We start from the raw sequence: 23374 nt of genomic DNA, 5'->3' as shown, positions 1-23374 counted from the left end.
TAAAAAATCTGTGATACGTCTTTCTGAATTGTGGATACCAACACTGGATAAAATCTTAGATGTTACATTTTATGCTTAAATGTCATTATCAATACAGCCTTGTCTTCTGCTCTAGCTTATACCCAAGAAGTATGGTCTAAGGGAGAATTATCTCATATAAAGCTAAAGTGCTGGAGAAACATACAGCATGAGGAACTATACTGCTCCTTTCAAATTTATCTACTAAGAGAAACATGCAAATGATGGTGTGAGAAATGAACAGTGGACCACTTGAAATGGGGAAGGTTAAGACAACTGAATACTGGTTTGTTTGTACTGAATCCTAGACCTGCTCCTTGTAAAAAAGCTCTCAACAGAACATCAGTCCTGACAACAGCAAAATCAAAGTATCGCCCAAACACTCTCTAACAAGATCTGCCGGAAACAACAGATCAGCACGACGTCTCATTCAATAATCTAATTCTTATTTTGCTACTACTTAGAATACACAACAGTCATTCAAAATGACATTAACTTTCTGTATGTTTAGTCGTCACTGATAGCATAAGACTTTAACCGGATTATGTGATGTACATGCTCAGTTCACTGAAAGTGCTCTCTTACTACTGTTACAATTTTTTTAAATACTGCTTCTAAAATTAATCCAGCAAAGTAATAAAAGCATCCAACAGCCAATAGTAACTTTGCCTCCCACAATATTAAATTGCATTAATTTATGTTAAGAAAATTGTGCCTATTTGTTTCTTACAATAAATAAAGTGGTTCGCTTTGCTACTGATTTCACTTCACCTACGAAAGTGGTATTTTTAATTCTCTTAGCGGGTTAACAGTTTAGACAGCTAGTATTAAGTTCTTTATATTTTATGTACTGCCTGAGCAAACTGACACATCAAGTTCCTCAGATTACAAAACTCAAATTTAGTGAATTTCATGCATTTAAATGTGGCCTTTACATGCTGTATTTATATTTCAAACCTGGACTTTCTTTGGGGATTTGATACAAACCACATTCTCAGCTGATATAATGGCAAACTAACTTCATTGCAACAACTAAGAGAATCTTAACACTAGGGAACTACTATCTGTCTTTACCTGTGGTTGCAGTCTTTGCTGACTTGGATGTTGTTGTATTTGCTGCGTTCTTGGTGTCCTTGTCTTTCTCTTCCACTTGAGACTTTACTTCTGGAGCAGAGATAATTTTGGTTGCCTTCTCCACAGACTCCTTCTTTTTTGGAGAAGCTGTTTTGGAAATTTTTTCTGAAGATTCTTTAATAGCTGGCTTTGCTGAAGCCACTTGTTTTGATTTACCATCACTTTTTTTAACAGGAGAAGATGACTTGGTCTTAGTACCCTGCTTTTTTGTCTTTGTTTTTTCTTTAAGGTCCTTCTTCAAAGGTTTACCCAAATTCTGACCAACAGGCAGAGCCTCTGGATCAACCATGGAAACATCGGGGTGCCTAGGGGAAGGGCTGCGATCCTGAATCGGGACAGGCGGCGGGTCAATGTGTTTGTACGTAATTGTCTTGTCTGTCGGAATGGTTTCTGACTCATCTTCTGAGTCAATGTTAGCATCTGCAGTGATGGAAGGACACTCCTCAGTCTCAGGGGGAACATCCGAATCAGTCTGAGATGGGGCAGACTCGCTCACGGAGGTGGGAGGGGTTTCATCACACTGCCGCCCTTGCTGCTTTCCCCCAGACGGTGGCTGGTCTCCCCCAGACTGAGTTAGTGGCTTCTCTTGATCTTGAGACTGTTCTTCACTTGCAAACCACTCAAGGGGGTTTGGGTTGATAAATGAGGGTGAAAGTTCAGTTTTGGGATGTTTATATTCGCAAGAGGACACAAGGCATAAGTCAACATCTTGACGGGATTCTGCTAACGATTTTCCCGGAGTGAAATGTGCACTTGCTTCATAGGAATAGCCAGTAGCGTCGGGTGACCTAGTGGCTCTCCCCGTTGTCTCAGATGAGTAATCTGTGGCTTCAGGTGAACTGGAGGCTTTCCCAGTTGTTTCATAGGAGTAACCCATGGCTTCTGGTGACCTAGTGGTTCTCCCAGTTGTCTCATAGCAGTAGCTAATGGCTTCTGGTGACTTTGTGGTTTCCCTTGTTGTCTCAAAGGAGTAATCCATAGTATCAGGGGATCTGGTAGCTTTCCCAGTTCTCTCATAGGAATAATCTGTGGCCCCAGGTGACCTACTGGTTTTCCCAGTCATCTCATAGGAATAATCCGTGGCCTCTGGTGACCTGGTGGTTTTCCCTGTCATCTCATAAGAATAATCTGTGGCCTCAGAAGACCTCATATTTTTTGCAGTTATCTCATAGGAATAATCTGTGGCCTCAGGTGACCTAGTAGTTTTCCCAGTTGTCTCATAGGAATAATCCATGACCTGAGGTGATCTAGCAGATTTTCCAACTGCCTCATAGGAGTAGCTAATATCCTCTGGTGACCTAGTAGTTTTCTCTGTGGCCTCATAAGAATAACTAAGTTCTTCTGGTGACCTGCTGCTTTTCTCTGAATCATCTTTTTCTGGACTGAATAAAGGTTCTGGACTGTGCTTTGTTAGGGTTTCCTGGTAACCAAACCCTTTGACAGAGGACACTTGCAGTGACAGCGAAGGTGTGTGACTAGCTAACACCACTTCTGTGATTGCAGGAGGTGAATCTGTAAAACTAGGAGAGTACAGAGGAGAAGACTCTCTTGGAGTCAATGGAGATAGGTCAGACTTTGGTGACAGCTTTTCACCTAGGCTCTGTACCTTTTCTGAGGTAAAAGGAGAATGTAGTGACACATCTCTGGGTGGAACAGCACCTGAAAACGTTTCCTCTGGCAGCGGTGAAGTTACCTGGGAAGGCGTATGAGCTGATGACGTTGAGGATGAAGCTTCAATTTGAGAAACTGAAATAATTTCTGAAATATCTTTCTCCTGAGAGTAAGATGACTGCTCCACAGGGGAAATCTTCTGTGCAAAAGTAGGCTCCTGTATATCTGAAGGGCTATAATCTACTTCTGTTGGTCCATTTTCAGATATATGATGTATACTAGTGCCTACAGTAGGATATTCTGGAGATTGTCTACTAAAGTCCATTGCTAAAGACTGCTCAGGGGACTCCTGACCAAATTCTACTGACATAGTTGACTGCTCAGGGGATCTGTGATCGTGCACTGGCGTTCTTGATTTTGCAGTTTTAGGTGAGAAATCTGGCGGAGAAATTGACATGGGCCTTGGGCACTCTTCCTTAGATGGAGACATTTCTGTTTCCTGAAAAGTTGTTGGTGTTTGTACAACTGACACTGAAAGGGAATCGTCAACTTCAGTGGAGTGGGGAGATCCAACCTCAGCATGCAAAGAAGGAGATACATCATCAGTAGTTGGTTCTGGAAATGAGCTAGTAGCAACAGATGCTGTAGAGACAGAAGCTACTCCTTCTATATGCGAATAGGTGTCTTCTGCTACAACCTCATCAACAGGAGTTGCAGACTTGTCAGAAACAGTGCCTTCAGAAATTGACATTTTGGTGTCTTCTTTTAAAGAACTAAACTGACTGACATCTATTTGAGTAGGTGAGAGATCACCTGCTAATTTCCGCTCATCCAAGACCAGTGAAGACTGAGAGCTGCTGGGTTCTGTGTCCTCCATTTTCCTTTCCAGGCTGAAACCTTCCTTAATTACCATGAAGTCCACACTTTTTTCTTCCTGTTTTTCTTGGAAAAGGCCCACAGAGCTGGCTTCAGAAGCTGGGCTCATCTGAACAGGTGATTTCTCTTTTTCAGGTTTCCCCTCAGAAGGACTTTCATAATCTCTGGTGGGAGACTTTAAATCAGCAGTCAAAAATGTATCATAAGCAGTCTCTGAACCGATCAGTGGTGGACTTCGTAGAGGTGAAAGAACCTTTTCAATAGGAGATTCTGAATCTGGCACAGGCTCATCCATAGGGCTTATTTTGGGTTTTGCAGACTCATCTTTGACTTCACTAAATTCAAAGCTAACAGGAGCTTCTGTTGACTTTTCACTGGTTTCAGAGGGAAGCTGACTGGACTTCTCATCAGTGGGAGACTGATAATAAGGTGTGTGGCCAGCACTACCAGCAGCAGACTGTGAGGGAGATGCTACTTCTAATGTTTTATCTTCAGGGCTTGCACAGTGCTCTTCAGCAACTTCTTGGTGTACATCAGGCGATGTAGCAATGGGGAGAGGCTCAGATGAGACTTTGATCTCATTGGGAGTGAGCGAAAAGTTCACACTACGTTCACTCAGTGGTGTTTTGGCAACAGGTGATGGAGGGGACAAACTGTCAGCTGGACTCTTGGTTGGACTACATTTTCCACTAACATCTTCTTGGTAGGATTGTTTGATTTCTAATTTAGCAGTGCCTTCGATTTCACTTTCTTTTTGCCGATATACATCTTGGAATGCAGATTTGCAGAACTTGTCTTCCTCTAATGAAGAAGGTGGTGAGATGGTGGAAGCTGAGGCATTGTAGTCTTTACCTTCTGTGGCCTCTGTTTTGGATCCTTCAGATAATCCATTAAAAGCATCCGGAAGAGGAGAAAGTTTAGGTCTGCCAAATTCTTGAGAGTACAGTGATGTCTCATACTTGGTAATGTTCACATACTCCTGGGAGGGTGACTCGCTTTCCTCATTGTTAGTTTCATCACTCATGACATCCCGAGGTGTCGACATTTCATCCATTGGAGTTGGTTCACTGGATATTTCAATGGTAGACTGTGTGTAACCTGAAGTAGCAGTGAACTCCTCAGGCTGATCTTCTCTATTTTCTTCATCAGAAACAGTGGCTTCACTTTCTGAACCACCAGGTAATGTCTCATCATGGATAGAAGAGGCTGGTTCAACTGCTGGAGACTGAGGCGCTGAGCGTTTTGGTGTAATTATGAGTAGGCCATATTTATCTTCAACTTCACCAGCTTCTGCAGCTTTGTCTACCACAGCCATCACATAATCTTCTTCAGCTTCTATTTTTTCAGTTTCCTCTTCATCTCTGATATCTTCTGCTTTGTCTTCCTCCTCTTCAGTCTCTTCAGTTTCTGCCTTTTCTATTGCTTCTTCCCTGTCTTCCTCAGCCCGTTCATCTGATGCTTCATAATCTGCCTTTTCAATATACTTTTCATCTTTAATGTTAGCATCTGCTTCAGCCATTGTTTCTTCTGAGCTCTCTTGAATTTTTTTTGCTTCCTTCATATACAGTTTTGTGGTGTCCAATGGTGTCTTTTCTTCTTCATCTTCACCTCTTTCTTCAGCTTCTTCTGTCTCTGCCTTTTCCTCATAATCTCCTGCTTCGGATGATTCTTCCAAGCCAGTTCCTTCATCTTCAAACTTTTCATTGTCATCAACCCTGTGCTTTTCCGCAGGTTCCAGTTCTTCAGGTGTCTGTTCACATTCGCCCTCAGCCTCTGTGGTAGTTATGCCTTCATCAGAGGACTCAGCAGGTCCTTCATTATCTAATTTTTCTTTTTGTACTTCAAAGGCCTCTTTTTGTACTGTGCCAGTGAGTTTCAGTTCATCCTCTATAACGGCAACTTGAGGTTTTGTTTCTTTTATTGTTTCCACTTCTTCAGCTTTTAATTCCTCAAAATCCTTTGTTAAATCCTCTGGTGAAGACATGAGGGATCTCTCCACTTCAAGTTCCTTTCCACGGGCTGTAATTTCTGCAGCTGGTACAGCTGCTACAGTTGTGGCAGCGACTCCAACTGCTGCAAGTGCAGCTTGTGCTCCAGTGACTTTGATCTCCTTCTTTACAGTCTTCACTGTTCCTTTTTCCTTTGGCTTTCCAGCAGATACTGCTTCTTTTTTAGCAGGTTCCTCCTTCTTTGGTGCTTTAGGCTTTGCTGCAGGTTTTTTGGCTTCAGTCGAAGGAGCAGCTGTCTTCTTTGTTTCTTTAGGAACCTTTCTGGTGTCCTTTTTGGCTTCTTTTTCTTCCTTCTTAATTTCCTTCTTCTCTTCTTTTTTAGCTTCCTTTGATGAAGCTTCTTTCTTTACTTCCTTCTTAGTTTCCTTCTTCTCTTCTTTTTTCACTTCTTTTTTAACTTCTTTCTTCATCTCCTCTTTTTTGAAGGGTGTTTTCTCCTCTTTTTTAATGGGTATTTTCTCCTCTTTTTTAATGGGTATTTTCTCCTCTTTTTTAATGGGTGTTTTCTCCTCTTTTTTGAAGGGTGTTTTCTCCTCTTTTTTAGAAACCTCTTTCTTTGGTTTTTCTTTTTCATCTTTCTTTTCTTCAGGTTTTGCTTTGACTTCCTTTTTCACTGACTTCTCCTTTGACACTTTTGGTTTTACATCTGTACCTTGTTTTTCAGGAATTTCAGATTTTACTAATTGTTCTTCTTTACTTGTTATGTACTTTTCTGCTACTATAAGTTTGGTCTCCGCTTTTGCTGGTTTCTCGTTTTTAACTGGAACTTTTTCTTTGCTTTCCAACTTCTGAGGCTTTTCTGGTGATGAGCTAGGCTTCACAGGCTGCAGTGTTTCGTCTTTAGATTGTTTTTTGACAGGCTTGCTTGGTGGTGTCTTTGCAGCAGACTTGAGACTCTCCTTGCTGTCTGTTCGTTGTTTCAGCTTTGGTTGTTTCACAGCCGGACTAGCAATGTTCCCAGTTAGGTCTTTTTGTGTCACCATTGGTTGTTTAAGGAATTCTAAGTGTTTGAGTTTTTCCAGTCCTTCTAGAATATTATATTGGGTGCTGTTTCCAGGAAACAGAACTCGGATTATTTTTTCTGCAGGATTAGCTGGATGCCACACAATCAGAGATGAAACAGAGGTGAAGTAGGATAATGGAATGTCTAGTTCTTGGCCATTTGGTAGCAGGAATTCAGCTTTATCTTTGTTACTACCACTCCACTGCTGCATAAAATACTGCATCTCTTTGCTGTTTTTGACAGGATTAAGCACATACATCTCAAGCTTGCCAACTCCCATTTTCTGAAATAAAATGATGGGGTCAATTGTATTTCCCACATTTCTGAAAAGAGGTTCTGGTTTCATGGACAATTTATTTAAATACTGGAGAGTAAAACAAGCTTCTTCTACACTTCTTTTTACTCTGAAGCTAGGATCCAGGTTCTTCAGGTTCTCAGGTACGTTAAGGAATACAACTCCCAAATCAGGTGAGATCAGATTTTTCATCCAGTCACTGTTGGTAGTAGACCCTTGGGACTGCTCCTCTTCTAGTTCAGCTATCTTTCGCTGAAGCATGCTATTGATTCCTGGCAGGTTGTCATCTCCGATGTGAGTGAGCAGAATGGAATCTACCCTGTCCAAGTGCCGGATAAGTTTCCAAAAGCAAGACTTCCTTTCAGATCCTCCATTGATAAGCACGTTGAATCCATTTACTGCAAACAAAGCAGAGTCCCCTCTTCCCCCTGGGAAAATATAACAGCAGGGTTTGGAGAGTTTCAAGAAGCCTCCTGAGGTTGGAGGTTCCAAAATGTCAAAAGGTGATGGCACTTCTACTGATTCTGACAGATATTCTGTGAATTCAGAGAGTCCTTCCATTTCGGGCAATATGGAAGCTGAGTTGAGTTTAATGTTAATAAAGTCTTGAAGGTTGTGTCTGTCAAGGTTGGAATTTTTCCAGTCCCCTTCCTCAGGGCAGAAAAGAGTTAGGCTGGCTTTGTTGGCAGGGTGTGTGGTGCTCAGTAATTCACCAATCTAGGGTTGTAAAGCAAAAACACAAGAAGTTGCATGTAAATTCATTTTTTAATGACAATTAATGTCAGAACATAATATTTCCTGATCAGATAGATAAAACGTTTTTCATTCACTTCTGCACTGGTGAGTACCTGTCCTAGAAGCTAAAGCAACCTGTTACCACAATTAGTTTACTACTGTATTTTTTTAAATACAAAGAAGGACCTTATTCCTGGTCCCTATTGCCCAAAGAATGACAGTACCTGAAGGTTCCCCTTTCCTTCCTCCACCCTTTATAGGAGGACGGTACAAGCTTTTATATTGAAGGGTTATGAGGACTATGAGTCTAACGCTGCCAGAGCTGCCACTATCTCTACCATTGGCTCACGAGTCTCCCTGCTGCACCAGTTGATCCAGCCAGCCAAATATCTAAGGGATAAAGCACATCCTCTTAACAGGCAGTGAGTAACTGCAACCCAGAGGAGCCCAGCATCCTCCCAGCGGCAGCCGCCTTCCTCATCCCTTCTTTTATGGGGTATATTCCACCACACCATTGTTACTGCAGTTCTTTCTGCAGGCTGGCTCCTGAAAAGCCAGCACTGCTCCCACATTAGCACAACTGACTGCAGGAGAATTTTCACGAATACTAAGAAATGAGTTATTGCTTCAGAAATTCAAACACCTACAAGTTTTGTATTTCTGAGACTATGAGGCACAGAGCTAAAGAAAGAGGCAGAAAAAAATCATTAGGGTTAAAAATGCTCCTGTTACTGCTTTGGTTTTAAACTCATTGACCACAAAAGTTGAAATCCAGAATAACTCCATTAATTTGGACAGTATTTGATAACATGCTAGTACCAAAAACAGTTGCTGAAATAAAGGCACAGAAAAGATCTATGTCATAGTATGAAGAGCTGTTTTTCTGTTCCAGACTGAACTAAAAAACAATATTTGATGGTCCCAGATTAGTACACAAACAAACATGAAAAAGCATGACATATTTTATAAATTCTCACAGTTCCAGATACTTTCACTTGATTTTTTTTTTAACTGATAGTTCGGTTAAATGTAGCCCATTTGCTCTTGACAAAGAAACCTCCAAATTATGTAAACTTCTTATTTAAAGAAGTAATTCAGACATAAAATGTCAGGGCAAAATATGCCAGCACAGCATCATGAAAAATACCCCAACCTTCTTTGAAGACTCTATTGTCCATTCAAGGTGTAAGAACAGTTTTCATAAAGATGATACAGATTATGCTACAGCCACAAGCTGAATCAGCAGAAGAAATGAATATATAAAAAATTAATGATGTTTGATGGAGTAGATCTCTTTGGGCCTCCATGTGTGTGTAGTTACTTCCTTTCTTTGTTGTATGTAATTTATTTTCAGCATTTACCAAAATAAAACTCAGCAAAAATGCAGTGGCTGTTATCCAAACAAACATAATCCAACCAATACCTAAATAAAGCAGAAAATAAATATTTTCTATCTTTCTCTGTCAGCCTTACTTAGTGTCCAAACCATTTGACAGGAGTATAAATAAACCTCACCCATACATCAGGCACGGCTTTGTCAGAAAAGGAGCAAAGAAAAAAACAAAGCAAGACAAAATAAGACGAGCAAAGGCTGAAAACGATGAAAGATAAGGAAAATAGCAGAACTGTTCCTGGTTTTTATTGCAGAAATAAGAGAAGAAGGGCAGCACACACCACAGCTCAGCAATGGATTTAGGATCTCAAGTGTACTCCTTATGTTGTGTCTCTGCTCAGGGTTGAAAACACGTTTTTAGAGAGAAACAAAAGTAGTATAAGATCACTTCCTCTGGATGAACGTTGTACATATAAGGAGATAACTTGAGTACAGAGTGTTTCTCATGTAGGGCCAATTTTCTGGCTAGATCAAAAAAAGTCACATGGTAATACACTGGGCTAGTGAATATACTTGGGCCAAGGTTTGGGGTTAGTCTTCTCCAGTTTATATTACACCATATTTGGATTTCTGTTTCATATTCCTAAATTCTGACTATCTAAAGTTGGCGTGCCTGATTCAGAGAGTGTTAAGCCACTGGTAGTGCAGGCCAGTGAAAAGTCGGGGAAAAATTATTCCAAACATACATGATATCTGTTAGGAACAGCAAGTTCAGGAATGCCCCAGGAAAAGCCTCAATGGAAAGGCCCCAGGAAAGGCATTTCAAACAGTGACACCAAGGATACCGACAGTTCCACTGCTTATGCTGTTTGATAACACAGAGATGTAACTGTTCCTTCTCTTCTCTGGATTCAAAGTCACCCTGGGAGCAAAGAAATCTATCTGCGAACCTGACTGGCTTTTAAAGCACTGAGAGATATCTGTTGAGGAATCCTCAGGCTTTAAAGTTGTCACACCTGGTGAAGGCAAACAGTAAGTTGGCTGCTCAGAGAAAACACAAGATTGTTTCCTACCCTGGACCACAAAGGTACAAAGAAAGGTTTTCCTCTGCTAGCTGTTGTTGCAGAGACAGTGGAATGGGGCATCTTCAACCTTCTCACATAGAAGAAGGTGAAAACACCACTTTTAGGCATTGCCTGCAAGGAGTTTTGCAGGCTAGAGATAGATTTCTGAATTAGACTTTATAAGAATAGTCCCCAAAGGGTATGCACTTAATTGTAAGACCATCACATGACCATAGTTCAGGTTTGGTCCAGCAACGCGAAAATGGGCAGAGGCCAGAAATACCGACTCTACACAGCGCTCATCAAACCCTACATGCTTATAGAATCACAGAATTACTTAGGTTGGAAAAGACCCTTAAGATCATCAAGTCCAACCATAAACCTAATACTGCCAAGTCCAATAGGGTCAGCACAGCACAGAAATTCTTTCTTCTGATCACCACTTAGAAAACCACTGACCATTTTCTTCTAGTCCTTTTTTCTACCCTTTTCCTGATTTGCAGACCTCCTAAAAATTTCCTAGTAGTAGGACCCTTTGGAAAATGTCGCACACAAAGACTGTAGTATGGCAAATGTGACCTTTCTTTGCTTTTGTGACATCTGGTAGAAGCAGTGAGAGCCCAAGGCTTCAGAAACAGGAAGGTGGGAGCCAACTCTTTCAAAGAGCCATGCTGGCTGGCTGGTGAGCCTGCTGCCAGCCAGAGATGAGCCAAACGAGCCTTATTCATAGCCCACGGGAGTACGCCCTGCACGCCCACCACTGCGACAATCCCTCGGCGGCTGTAACTCATGGCCAGCCACCACCTTTCCATTGTCCAGCCAACAATTCTGCTTCTTAATGGTAGCCATAGGATTTGCCCCTAGTTCTGCATGTAGTCATAAAGTAATAATGTGTCATTAATTAGCCAGAGATGCAAGGAGCTCGGGTTTGCTATTTCATAGAAAAGTAACTTTGTGAACTGCCAGTGAGTTTTAGACGTCACGTGTGTTTCAGAGAATGGGAATCCAGCTCTTTCCCCAACCCTACAACCATACACTGAACAAAAAGGCTTCGAGAACAGGAATAAATGGATACAACAAGGTCACGCTGCAGCTCATGCAAACTTTTGCTTTTTCAGTGCTGATCCTTCAAATCTCACTCCACTGGCATGCTCCTAATTAATTCTGGAAACTAAATTCTTAGGGAGGCAGTCATATAGTTTACTTAAATACATACTTCACACAGCAGCCAAATTAAGTGTGACAGCTTGTTTACTATGGGTTCCTGCCCTATGGGAGCCTTCAGACACAGTACATTAAGCAAGACAGTAAAATAACAAGCCATGAAACAAATGGCATTAAATACTGGTATACTTCATACTAATCTTTTTGGTATGTAAAAATCACAAGATTTACAGATTTCACTGGCCAAATTTTAAACACTACCATAAAGAAGACAAGCAGGTAGGTGGTGCAAAAAACTACAGCTATTCCAACAGACAGCCTCTGTCTTATCCAATGTCACCTATTACTTAGCTGCCACCAGGCAAGAACCTGGTGTCAAGTTCAATTTGACTGCTTTGTATGTGCACCTTTAGTAAACAACCTGTGTGTCTTAAACACAGCACTATCTCCTTCCATTGTCAAAAGGTTCCTTGAGTTTCTGTTTCTGGAAGTTACAATTTAATTCCCCAAATTAAAATAGAATTCTTTCGTTAAGCAATTTACATAAAATCCAAAGTAAATTAAATAAATGTTTTGAAAGAAAGCCTATCATGAACAGTAACAAGCGTCAGCATCAGGCTGCCCATGGTCGCTCTAACAACACAGAGGGCCAATTTTAGTCTTCTAGACACCTCTGCCATCACATGACAAGGTATGGAAGACACTTTTCTGAACACACCTCTTGATCTGTGAAGATCTCAATGAAGTTCTGGAAGGAGAACGACCCTGATTGAAGAATGAGTTCTCCTGTGTTTTCAAAGCACTGTCCAGTTAGCACAAGGAGCTTGTGTCTTGCAGCATCTGTGATCATTAAGCGCACCTGGAGTGAAGGAGAGAAACACATCAATAATGGGAGTTACCACATGTTTCTGTATTCCACTGAGAACATGCAGTTTACCTCTCCTAATTTAAAACATGTTTTGCACTAGAGTTTGCCAGTACTGCTGAAACATTATCAAGTTATAGTGCTGTTTGCAAGACAAGGAGAAAGGTACGAAAGGGAAAAAAGGAGGGACAAGAAACAATTAGAGAGAAAGTCTGATGAATAAACTAAACCAATGACATGGAAAAAAGAGCAAAGAGGAGAACAGAATAAAATTTGAATGAAAAAATAATACTTTCAATGAACAAACTTATTCATCAACTATAACTCTTTGTGAATTTTAATAGCACTGCACCAGGACAGCCTTAGTGAACTCTTCCCATATGCTAATGAGGGACAGACTCAGTTTTTGAAAGACCATTCTTTCCCCGAGCACAGCATAACTTGCCATTCATTTGCGAAAATGTCACTGAAAAGTAACAGACACAAATCACACACAGAAATGGCATGTTTAGACTGTCATTCAGTTGTAACCTGCATCATCTACAAAGTTAAAGGATGATTCTGCTTCACCACAATCATAAACTTGAATTTCAAGCACTCAGCTACAGTTACATGCACGATTTACCTCTCGTGATGTCACCAACTACAGACACTAAGTTTTGAAGTGTGCAAACCCAAGACCTTTTTGTATATACAGTAGTAAAAATAAGTGGATGCCTGATAGCACAAAGGAGCTTACTACTGCGAAATAACCTTCTTCTGAATTTGAAATAACTCTTAACTATTTTAAAGTAGATGCTTGTTACTTTACTTGACCCTCACTACAGCTACAAATAATTCCTGTTTCCCCTCCCAGGGGGAGATTTACTTGCATGCTAAGAGAAATCCATATATTCAGTATACTTCTGCTGCCTGAATTCAACTTAAGTTTAAGAACAAAATAAAACAAAACCTGTGTAAGGTTCTGTGCTGTTGAGTAAATTTTTTGCAAATACTCCAGAAATCTTGTCCAACACTGAAAAATCAGTTCAGCCTACAGTAAGGTATGAATTTAAAGTGCACTAATTCCTCTGTTTAAGAAGGAATTATGTTGAACCAGAATGATGATTCCAGAACAAGGCTATGCACGTATTAAACTAAATGAGCAGGGCCCATCTGGAACAACTCCACACAATATTGCATCCAAGCTCCGTCTCCATGGAGATGACATAATCACCTCAGCTCTCCTAGTAAGCTATTCTTTCAAATTTTTCTATTGATTGTTAAGCAATTAGTTGTTCTAAATAATTCTTGCTCACACCAGGAAGGCTAAGCCAGGAAGGCTCAACCCGAAATCTCTGTTGAACAACTTATGTTGTGGCACTGAACGTAACGTCAGAGGCACTGAAGAGTATGTATCTGAAAGAAGATCCTAACTCTCTCACATTTTCATTGTTGTTTTATTTAATAAGTGACCCTGATGCTAACCAGCAGAAAGTTCCTGTAATTAAATGCAAGACTAATGCTGGTCTGTCACTAATTGCACTAAATAATTAGAAATTCAGCAATAGCCTTGCTAGATTGAGTGTATCTATTTCTATTTCAGACAGAAACACAGATAAGTGCAGCCGGCTGTCTGATGTGTGTTGCTCAAATCTTGTCTGTTTTAGTTGTATTAAAAGCATAAAGAACTGGCTTCCTCTTCTATGTTTTCTCTCATTGCTGGCAGCAGTGCTGGGCAGTCTGCCAACTTATGTGTAAACTCGCCAGATTTTCCAAAAGCAAAATTATTTCCTGACTTGTGAATCACTGATACACGACTGTCACATAATTCCCTTTTAACCTATTTTATTAATTGGTGATGAAATATGTTCTGCAGAACTAGCAAACTATGGCAAGGAAAAAAGTAAATAAATGCCTGCAGATTACAGAGCATAATGTATGAGACACATGCAAGACCTTCAAGAGACACATAAATTCTGTGTCTGGGTATAACCAAGGCTTCCCGAAGGACTACCAGAAATTAATCTCCTGATTTCAGGACTGCTCCATTTCAGAAGAAATACTGCAAGGTGATGATTCTATTCAGCTTTACCCTTGGTCAAAGTCCCAAATTTCTTCAAAGAAGTGAACAGCAAGATGTAGCCTCAGAAAAACATAGGCAAAGACAGAATGTGAACAGAGACAGGAGCATCGGCAGACCAGCGTTTTCCCAGACTTACAGTACAGTTGTAGGAGCATTAGAGCAATGGAGTGGGGTCCTCTTACGAAGGAAGTAACTGTTCATGGGAGTTTCAGAAACTTGTTTTCTTTGGGAAACTACAGTCTCTCTCCATTTAGGCCTGTCTCTTCTGGGAGGTATTTTGGTATTTGACAGAACATGACAGGAGCTTTGGATAGAACCATGCTCAGAGTACCACCAGTATGGCTATTACCAGCCAGATTAGCAGAAATATCTTTTAATATAATTTTCTTTTAATATAATTTTCTTTTGTTTCTCCTGAATGGACAGATTCAAGTTCCTCTTCTGGTGAAGTCAGAGCTCCATGGTGTACCACTGACTCCCCAGATGCAACCTGGAAATCTCTTGATATGTGAAACTGAGTTTTCTATTTGTCATAATGAGTCGACCATGTCTATTCCAACCTCTGATTTAGTTTCCCTGCCTCTTTCTTATAGTCTTTTTCTGGCTTGTGTCCAGTCAGAGTCTTGCTTAGCCAGCCAAGGTACATCTCAGCTTGTAACTTCTGGCTGTGACCAGTTTGGCAAGATGAAAGTAAAGAAAAGATTGCCTCCCACAGTCTAGCAAGAGGAAATTAACCTAGCAAAATACCTTCCAGAGCCAAAATAGTAAAGCCAGGGTTCAGAAGTCATTAATGGACCTCAGATCATATTCTTCCATGTGGTCATCCATCAAAGGCACAACAAGCAACAGCAACAGAAATGGCATTTCCTTACTTTTGGCAGTTCCTTTGTCTCTTCCCCACCTCCACATACACACACACACACACATTTTATAGCTTTTTACTCTGAGTGTCTGAGTGTATTAAGAGCTGACTGCCTCGCTCCTTACCAAGTACTTGTAATGGCGTGTAAGAGATTTTCACACATTGTTTTTTTAGTGAATGAGCTCCCATTAACGAAAGCAATTTATTTAAACTTCTACAACTTCAGAAATTTCATTTGTTTTGGTGTCCTTCCTCCTGTTGTTGTTTTAATATCACTTAAAGTTGGTAACAAAACAGATTTTTCGCTATGTACTACAAGCAGACCCACTTCATCTTCCAACAGAAATGGTACTATGTCAGAGCTTCCCACCACATGCTAGCAATGCAATTATCCTTATTTTTTCAACCTTCAGTCTCACTAGCTAAATCTGTCAAATTTGTCTTTGAACTACACGCTTAGTTCTTTATGCTAGTCTAGTGAGTTCATGAGTGATTGGCAGTCCTCTTCTGGGGCACTCTCCAGAGTCCATTGATCACCTGCTGTTTGAAGGACAGACAGCTCAGCCTAAAGACACCACCACATAGCTGGTAACTCTTCTCAAAGACCTATATTTGTCTCAGGGCACCTTCAGAAAATTTTTTCATGTGTAAAATACGCATACAGAGCCACCAAACAAAGCAGGAGCAGAAGAAAAGCAGATGCAGTTCCACCACAGCTGCCTCCATCAAGAAGGGAAGTTGGTGCATTTTGAGAAAAAGACTGATGGGATCAGATGTGTTTCTATCCTATGCCTCTGATGGCGTATCAGGAGTCTGGGAAGCCAGGTAGAAAATCAAGGGATGGCTATGTTTTTCATTATATTTGCTCCTAACGTGTCCATTCATCCACAGTTAAGGCCTGCTCTTAATCTGACAAGACTCTGAAAGACAGTATTAGGGTTTGTCAGTCACTATGCTGGAAGGCAGGAACTCATAATCAAGAACCATCTCAACTACATCTGTTTCACTGCCCTCATCCTGTTCACTTAATGTAGCTTTTATGACACATCCAGTGAAGTATTTCTGACTTACCTCAGTACTGACTGCTTCATCTGAGGGGTTGATCAGGACTACAGTTTCTAAGACATCACTTCTGTGATGAAGAATCTTCTGACCTGCAAGCACAGAGAGCAAAAAATCAAAAGAAATTAAATTAAACCAGCATGGCTTAAACCAGCATTTTCCATGAGCTTGTGTACGTCCCGCTGTGCAACATCTGTCTGGTCACCCAGAGCAGCGCACACTGGTCACAGCAGCTGCTGCATGGCCCATCTCTTCAGAAACACCCATGGCATGTCGTCCTGTGGTCCAGAAACACCGCTCCAGAAAATTCAAGGTAATAAAAACAAACTGGCAACAGCACCAGGTGCTGTCCCTTCCCCTGGCTGGAGGAGTCCCTGTAACTCACCTTGGTCCTAAAGAGCTGATGCGAATCAGGGACTGCAATAACCGTCACCAGCTGAGCATCTAGCCCCGTATTTTCATGGACTTATCTACATCACAGATACAGCTAAGGCTGCACAGTCCTGTAACACGCCCAGGTGCTTTCAAATGAGTTTTTCCAGGAACTATAAGTGGCTTAGCTGCAGCAGTGGGAAAGTCAGCACGGGCTGCAAACTTCCCCTTCAAGAAGCAAACTGAATACTTGGGCTGTGCACCAGCACTGCCCACCACGGCTAAGGAGCACAATTTCTGAGACAAGCAAAGGAGCCTGGGGTGTCCCCGCTGCCCACAACCACCAGCACGGTCCCGCACAGCACTTGCGTGCTCGCTGTCACACGCAGTGGGAGCGCTCCAGAGCCAGGCAGCACGCCACGCAGACCCCAGGTCCCTGGCCGCACCAGACGAACCAGCTAAAAGCTGGGCACCCGCTCTGGCAAAATTCCCCTTTCAGCCTTCTGCTAACATTAACATTGGGACACTGCGAGAAATTCCCTATGGTGATGGTCAGACACTTGCTGTGCTACCCTGCTTCATCTTCCTCCTGCTTACAGAAACCATAGCAAGCAGCGTTAGGCAACAACAGTGAGCAGGCGTGCAGATTAACAGCTAGCTCCTGCATGAATAATGTCTGGGCAAGTTTGGAGCAGCCTCCTAGCCCACTGGCTTTCATACTTACTAGTTAGTCTGTCTCTGTGTTTAATAGTGATATTCATCTGACTGGGAATGGATGCCAGAAAAACACAACAGGACTCTTGACATATTTTTTTTTTTCTTATGTTAATTGGCAAGTTCTTATCAGGGTCTCTTTCTGTGAGAACTGCAGTGAGATTAATTAGCAGCTGTATTGTCATTCAGAAATCCAGACTGGTAATTAGTCCAAAAAACCAGAAGAGCTATCCTTTCTAAGCAAACTGTTGGGTGCAATATTAACCAATTAAAATAATTGCCCTCCAAAGGAAGTACGAGGGGCACAGAAAAAGTCACCTATTTGCCAACTTAGAAAAACTCTCCTGTAAAGAGACATAAAATAGTGAGGCCAAGAATGACCACGCTGAAAGGAGCTCTGCATTCCTGAGAGCACGAGTGCAAGAGGGTGGGCAGCCAGCCTTTCCCACACCACCCCCAGGCAGCTGGCCCTGCCTGCCCGGTGATGCCCTACTCCCCCCGGCCCTACCTGCACCCCTCCTGCCCTCCTTCTCATCATCCTCCTCCTCTTCGCCCACTGAGGTCGCAATGTCCTGCATCTTTCACTTTTGACTTGGGAAAGTTCTGCATTTATAAACGTAAAAGCTTATAATCAAATGATAGAAAGTGATGGGGAAGGAAAAAAAGGAATGTTCCTAAAATGTGAGATGGGGTTGTAGTTTACTCTCTTGTGCATGACAGTGCCTAGAGACTTGTGGAAAATAATCTAATTCATTTGAAGAAATTTAGTTTTCTTAACACATATTCTTTTTGCTGTACGTCCTTGAAAAAGAGACAGACTGTATGTTACAAAAGGGGAGGAGAGCAGGTCTCCCTCTGCAGCATCCAGTTCTGGCATTACCCTTTGTAATTAAATTAATTCTTATAGCTCTGCTCCCTTGCCAAACACCAATGCATATACAAGGCTACATTCAATAAAACATGCAGATGGCTCTGTTACCACAGATACTCCAGAAGATGCTCTGCGATCTGATATTTTAGTTCTTCTGCAGATTTCCCTCAAACTAAGAGACTAGGCAGTGTTTATTGAATCTAGTCTTTACCCTTGGTAAGGAAACAAATTGTCACCCTTTAGTTGCCACAAAAATTTCTTGCTTGATAGTTGGTGACACAGAGCACAGATTTTGCTTCAGGCCACACTAAGCCTCATATATGGTTAGACATTAGCACTTTGAATACAGGTAGAAAATAAATGCAGTTAGCCACATGCAAAGTTAGACAAAGATGCATAGTGTCCCCCTGACTCAAACCACCCAGTCTGGGCTTTACTGAAGCTGCTGCAAGTCATGTGTCTGTGTAGCTGGGAGGGATGTGACCTGAGGAGTCACAACTCCTGCTGACCAGCACTGATGTGGGTTATTACGACCTGTGCTCCCATGGGCCAGCGGTTGCACGGTTTCACGCACCTTGAGACTCATTCCCAGAGGCAAGCGTAGAGGTCTGCACCGTGCACACAGTGCCTGTTCACAGCTGTATGCGTGACTGCCTCCCTCTTCGGCTCCTCAGCACCAACATGTGCTGCTGCTCACTGTACAGAGCCGGGACCCCGCACTGCTATGGTGCATCACTACGAGGGCTCCCATCCATTTAAAACTTGGGAATTTTACAGCTACTTGCTGATGTCAGTAACATGGTCCTGCCTGACTGCCAGAGAAATAAAAAAATACATCTTTTATTAAAACTATTTACAATTTTGCAAGAACAACACAGGCTTACTGCCCAGGTTGATACCCCGAGATGCTAAGCTGGAACGAAGGAAAGTCTCCCACGGGAACAGTTTTATCAAACAGAAATGAACTAATCAGTGTGATTAGTGTGGGAGCAGAAAGCAGCAATAGCATTTCACAAACAGGCAAGAGAATGTGACTTACTAAACTACGGGTGGAGTGAAAGAATCGAGACTCATGTAGAAGACTTGGGCCTGCTTCACTTCAACTCTACTGAATTTTTGCAGCCCACCTCTACACATTTGACAGAACATTTCTGTGACATGTCAGTGGAAGAAAGGAAGAAACTTCCAGGTTGCACAGAAGTGGTTAAGTGGATAGATTTTACCTGCTTATAGTTTCTGGAAAGCAAGTCAAAATCTTATCTAAAGGACATTCAGAAATAAATACTGTGTTTAGAAGAATTCTAAGTATCTGCTTATCCTTGATTTTATTAAGTAAAGCTTCAAATTAAAAACAGATATGAATAAAGAGTCTTGGCAGCTGTTTGATTCAGAACCAGAACAGAGAGGATAAGTAAACAGCATGTGACAATTGCTTAAAGGATGATTTCTACATGCATCATCTTAGTTCCTATGGCCATAGGATCCTATTGCTTCCCTGCTCGGCCAAATATCAATGACAATGATTATGTTAATTTTGTGCAAACATAAAATGTAAATGAATGGCAAGAGAAAGAAAGCAAGCCCCCCTTCAAGTCCTGGCTAACAAAGGATCACTACTGATACAATTTTCCCTACTGAGCATGCCTGTAGAACACCAGCCCATGGGGATGTAAGCTGTAGGCAACAAAGTATTCAATAGAGGAGTTCCCATCAGCCCTTCTCACCACCCCAGATGGACACCAGCACTCACTCGCTCCCCATCAGTGCCATTCACACACAATGAAAACACAGAAGAAGCCGGCAAATCTTTCTTGTGATGATTCTTGACAGATAGTGTGAAGGGACAATACCTTCTCCCCGAATATAATGACTGTTTAACGCCTGAGCTGGCATTCAAACACAACACTTTGGCAACTTTAAACATCTTTTTCATTGTAAAGAATTTCTAAATATCGTTTCTCTGTCATGAGAAACGTCATTTCAAGACATGACTGCTGTGTTACTGCAGACACTACTCTGGGTGGCATTTGCAGATGGCAAATCAGACACTTTTATATTTAATTAATTAGATAGAAGAAAACACACCTTTGCAAAAAAAAACCAAAAAAAAAAAGAAAAAAACTAATAAATAGCCTGAGGAACACAACAAATGTCTTCACCACTGAACAAGAGGTCAGATGGAGCACAGTCTTGGAGGTGCAAAGACTCTGAAAGACAGTATTGGGGTTTATCGGTCACTATGCTGGAAAGCAATAACTGAGGAACGTTCAAGAATTGTCTCAATTGCATCTGTTTCAGACTTACCATGTCTGATGAAGGTTATCGGAAAGTTGTCATATCCCTTGCACATGATATATTTAAATCAATAAATTCCTTTGGGAAAAAAGGAGCTTTTTGCCTAGCCAACAGTAATGCAATAACCCATACATTTTAAATAACTTGGAACTGCTCATTGTTTCACCTTTTTCCAATGGGGACTTCAAATTTGTCCTCCAAAAAAAGAGGTGTTAACCTTGTGTTCAGCATAGTTGTTCTATATAATCAATAGAGTATTCAGAGTTCTGGAGGACTGGTCATCTAATGGTTGCTATTTCTTATACTAACTGAATAAATCTATTTTTCCTTGTTCTCAACACAAAGATCAATGGGTAGAAAGTGTCAAATAATGCTGTAACTGTGACCAGCTCCCAAACCTCCCCACTGTGAACCTGGAGGCACTACATTGCAACAATGGTTCCAGACTGAGGAGAAAGGATCAAGATCCCCTTTTACAGCAGATTATAAATTATCTGAAGAAATCTTGCACAAATGAAATCGAGCACTCCATCCCCTTCACCTTCTCCATTGAGATAGGAACATCAGAGCACGTTAAGTCTCCTGCTGACCTAAACTGCAAGCTGGAGAAATAGATAAGTCTACAGCATTAAGCAAGGTAGTGGGCTTTACAGAGTTGTCAAAGCAAATTCTGATGTTTTAAAAATCTGGAGTTCCGTATCTGCAAGTAAGAAGAAAATGATTTGCAGACTTGATGGGGAAAAGGCTGTATAATGTCCAGGCACCGGACTACGATAGCAGAACTTCAGGAAGCCCCTTCCAGGCATGCTCTGAAAGCCCTGCAGGTGATGCCGGGGGCTGCAGAGGGTAATCAGTCAGTCCTGTAACTAACTGACATGATGGGGAGTGCATAACACAGGCATAACTCCATTTACGTCAGAGAAGATAGATTCACTGCCTCCAGGGCTCAATTCAGCCCAATGACTTCTTACATTTAAGCTGGATGCAAGGAAAATACAGTAATTTTTTTCCAGCAAGAACTGTTATATGTGCATGAATATCAGAGTACTTTAAGCATTTCTAGGTGAAAATAAAATCCATACCTGCTGGGATGCTGAGTTGGTGTGACAGCTGTGAACAAAAAGTCAGTTCTGCTAACCCTGCTGAGCCCTCTGATGGTGACAAAGATTTGGAAGAGTGACGCTGACTACAAAGTGTGACTGCTTTCCTTGTAATTGTTTAAACCTGCTTGCTCTGAACACAAAGGTTAGTTTAGGTTCATATCTAATGTTGCATGTTTTTTATAGAGAATTATGTATTGTCTCCTCAAAGTTAGGTTAATCTTTCTTGCATCTGATCTTCTGGAATACTGAACTCTGTTGTGACTCTGCAGGAAGCATAAATCCCCATTTTATCTTCTCCCTCTCCCTGCATAAATGGAATTCATATTCAAGTATCATATGGTTCAGCTTCAGCCTGGTGATAGGTACACATTTTTCCTGCTCACATCTGACTTGCAACAATTATGAACTACATGACCTGAAAGGCAATGTCGTGCAACATGTTGTATTTTAGGATTTTTGAGCTCATGTTTATTTAACCAAATAAGGCTGGTTCCATATTTCCTTTTAGTCCTTAACTGTCAAATATCATTTGGGCTTATACTTCCAGGTAATAACAGAGCCCTGAATGTTGAAGGCTAGACAGAAGATCATCATAAAATTATAGAATTATCAAAGTTGGAAAAGACCTCTAATATCATGAAGTCCAACTGTCAACCCAACACCAGCGAGCCTGCTAAATATCCCAAAGGGCTACATCTACACGTTTTCTGAACACCTCCAGGGATGGTGACTCCACCACTTCCCTAGGCAGCCTATTTCAATGCCTGACCACTCTTTCAGTAAATAAAGTTTTCCTAATATTGGATCTAAACCTCCCCTGACGCAACTTGAGGCCATTGCCTCTCATCCTATCACCAGTCAGTTGGGAGAAGAGACCAACAGCCACTCCTTTCAGGTAGCTGTAGAGAATGATAAGGTCTCCCCTCAGCCTCCTCTTCTCCAGGCTAAAAATCCCCAGTTCCCTCAGCTGCTTCTCATAAAACTTCAGCTCTAGACCCCTCACCACCCTCATTGCCCTTCTCTGGACACACTCCAGCACCTCACAGAATCACAGAATCACAGAATAGTAGGGGTTGGAAGGGACCTCTGTGGGTCATCCAGTCCAACCCCCCTGCCGAAGCAGGGTCACCTACAGTAGGCTGCACAGGACCTTGTCCAGGCGGGTCTTGAATATCTCCAGAGAAGGAGACTCCACAACCTCCCTGGGCAGCCTGTTCCAGTGCTCCGTCACCCTCAGAGGGAAGAAGTTCTTCCTCATGTTCAGACGGAACTTCCTATGCTTCAGTTTGTGCCCATTGCCCCTTGTCCTGTCGCTGGGCACCACTGAAAAGAGCTTGGCCCCATCCTCCTGACACCCACCCTTCAGATATTTATAAGCATTTATTAGGTCCCCTCGCAGCCTTCTCTTCTTCAGGCTGAACAAGCCCAGCTCCCTCAGCCTCTCCTCGGAGGGGAGATGTTCCAGTCCCCTCATCATCCTTGTAGCCCTCCGCTGGACTCTCTCCAGTAGCTCCTCATCTTTCTTGAACTGGGGAGCCCAGAACTGGACAGAGTACTCCAGATGAGGCCTCACCAGGGCAGAGTAGAGGGGAAGGAGAACCTCCCTCGACCTGCTGGCCACACTCTTCTTGATGCACCCCAGGATCCCATTGGCTTTCTTGGCAGCCAGGGCACACTGCTGGCTCATGGTCAACCTGTCGTCCACCAGGACACCCAGGTCCCTCTCCACAGAGCTGCTCTGCAGCAGGTCCGCCCCAAGCCTGTACTGGTGCATGGGGTTGTTCCTCCCCAGGTGCAGGACCCTGCATTTGCCTCTGTTGAACCTCATCAGGTTCCTCTCTGCCCAACTGCATCTGTGTGTGTGCATGCGTGCATGCCTGAGGTAATGCATATGCAAGCATGACTGTGCACAGATGTTGCAGA

The 23374-nt window shown here is 42.1% G+C and overlaps 1 protein-coding gene across 1 annotated transcript in view; it reads right to left on the bottom strand.

Moving 5' to 3' along the window:
• MAP1B (microtubule associated protein 1B) overlaps window positions 1-23374 on the bottom strand; it is a 71880-nt gene that overhangs the window by 6865 nt on the left and 41641 nt on the right. The window contains exons 3-5 of the mRNA XM_075410674.1: window positions 16106-16188; window positions 11961-12101; window positions 1093-7663 (exon numbers count right to left, since the gene is read on the bottom strand). Coding sequence (XP_075266789.1) covers window positions 1093-7663; window positions 11961-12101; window positions 16106-16188 — 6795 coding nt within the window. The remainder of the gene's footprint in view (window positions 1-1092; window positions 7664-11960; window positions 12102-16105; window positions 16189-23374) is intronic.

This window comes from Opisthocomus hoazin, chromosome Z (assembly GCF_030867145.1).
Source record: "Opisthocomus hoazin isolate bOpiHoa1 chromosome Z, bOpiHoa1.hap1, whole genome shotgun sequence".
Classification (NCBI taxonomy): domain Eukaryota; kingdom Metazoa; phylum Chordata; class Aves; order Opisthocomiformes; family Opisthocomidae; genus Opisthocomus; species Opisthocomus hoazin.
The sequence above is the reverse complement of the archived record's forward strand: the minus strand, read 5'-3'. Positions and strand labels throughout refer to the sequence as shown.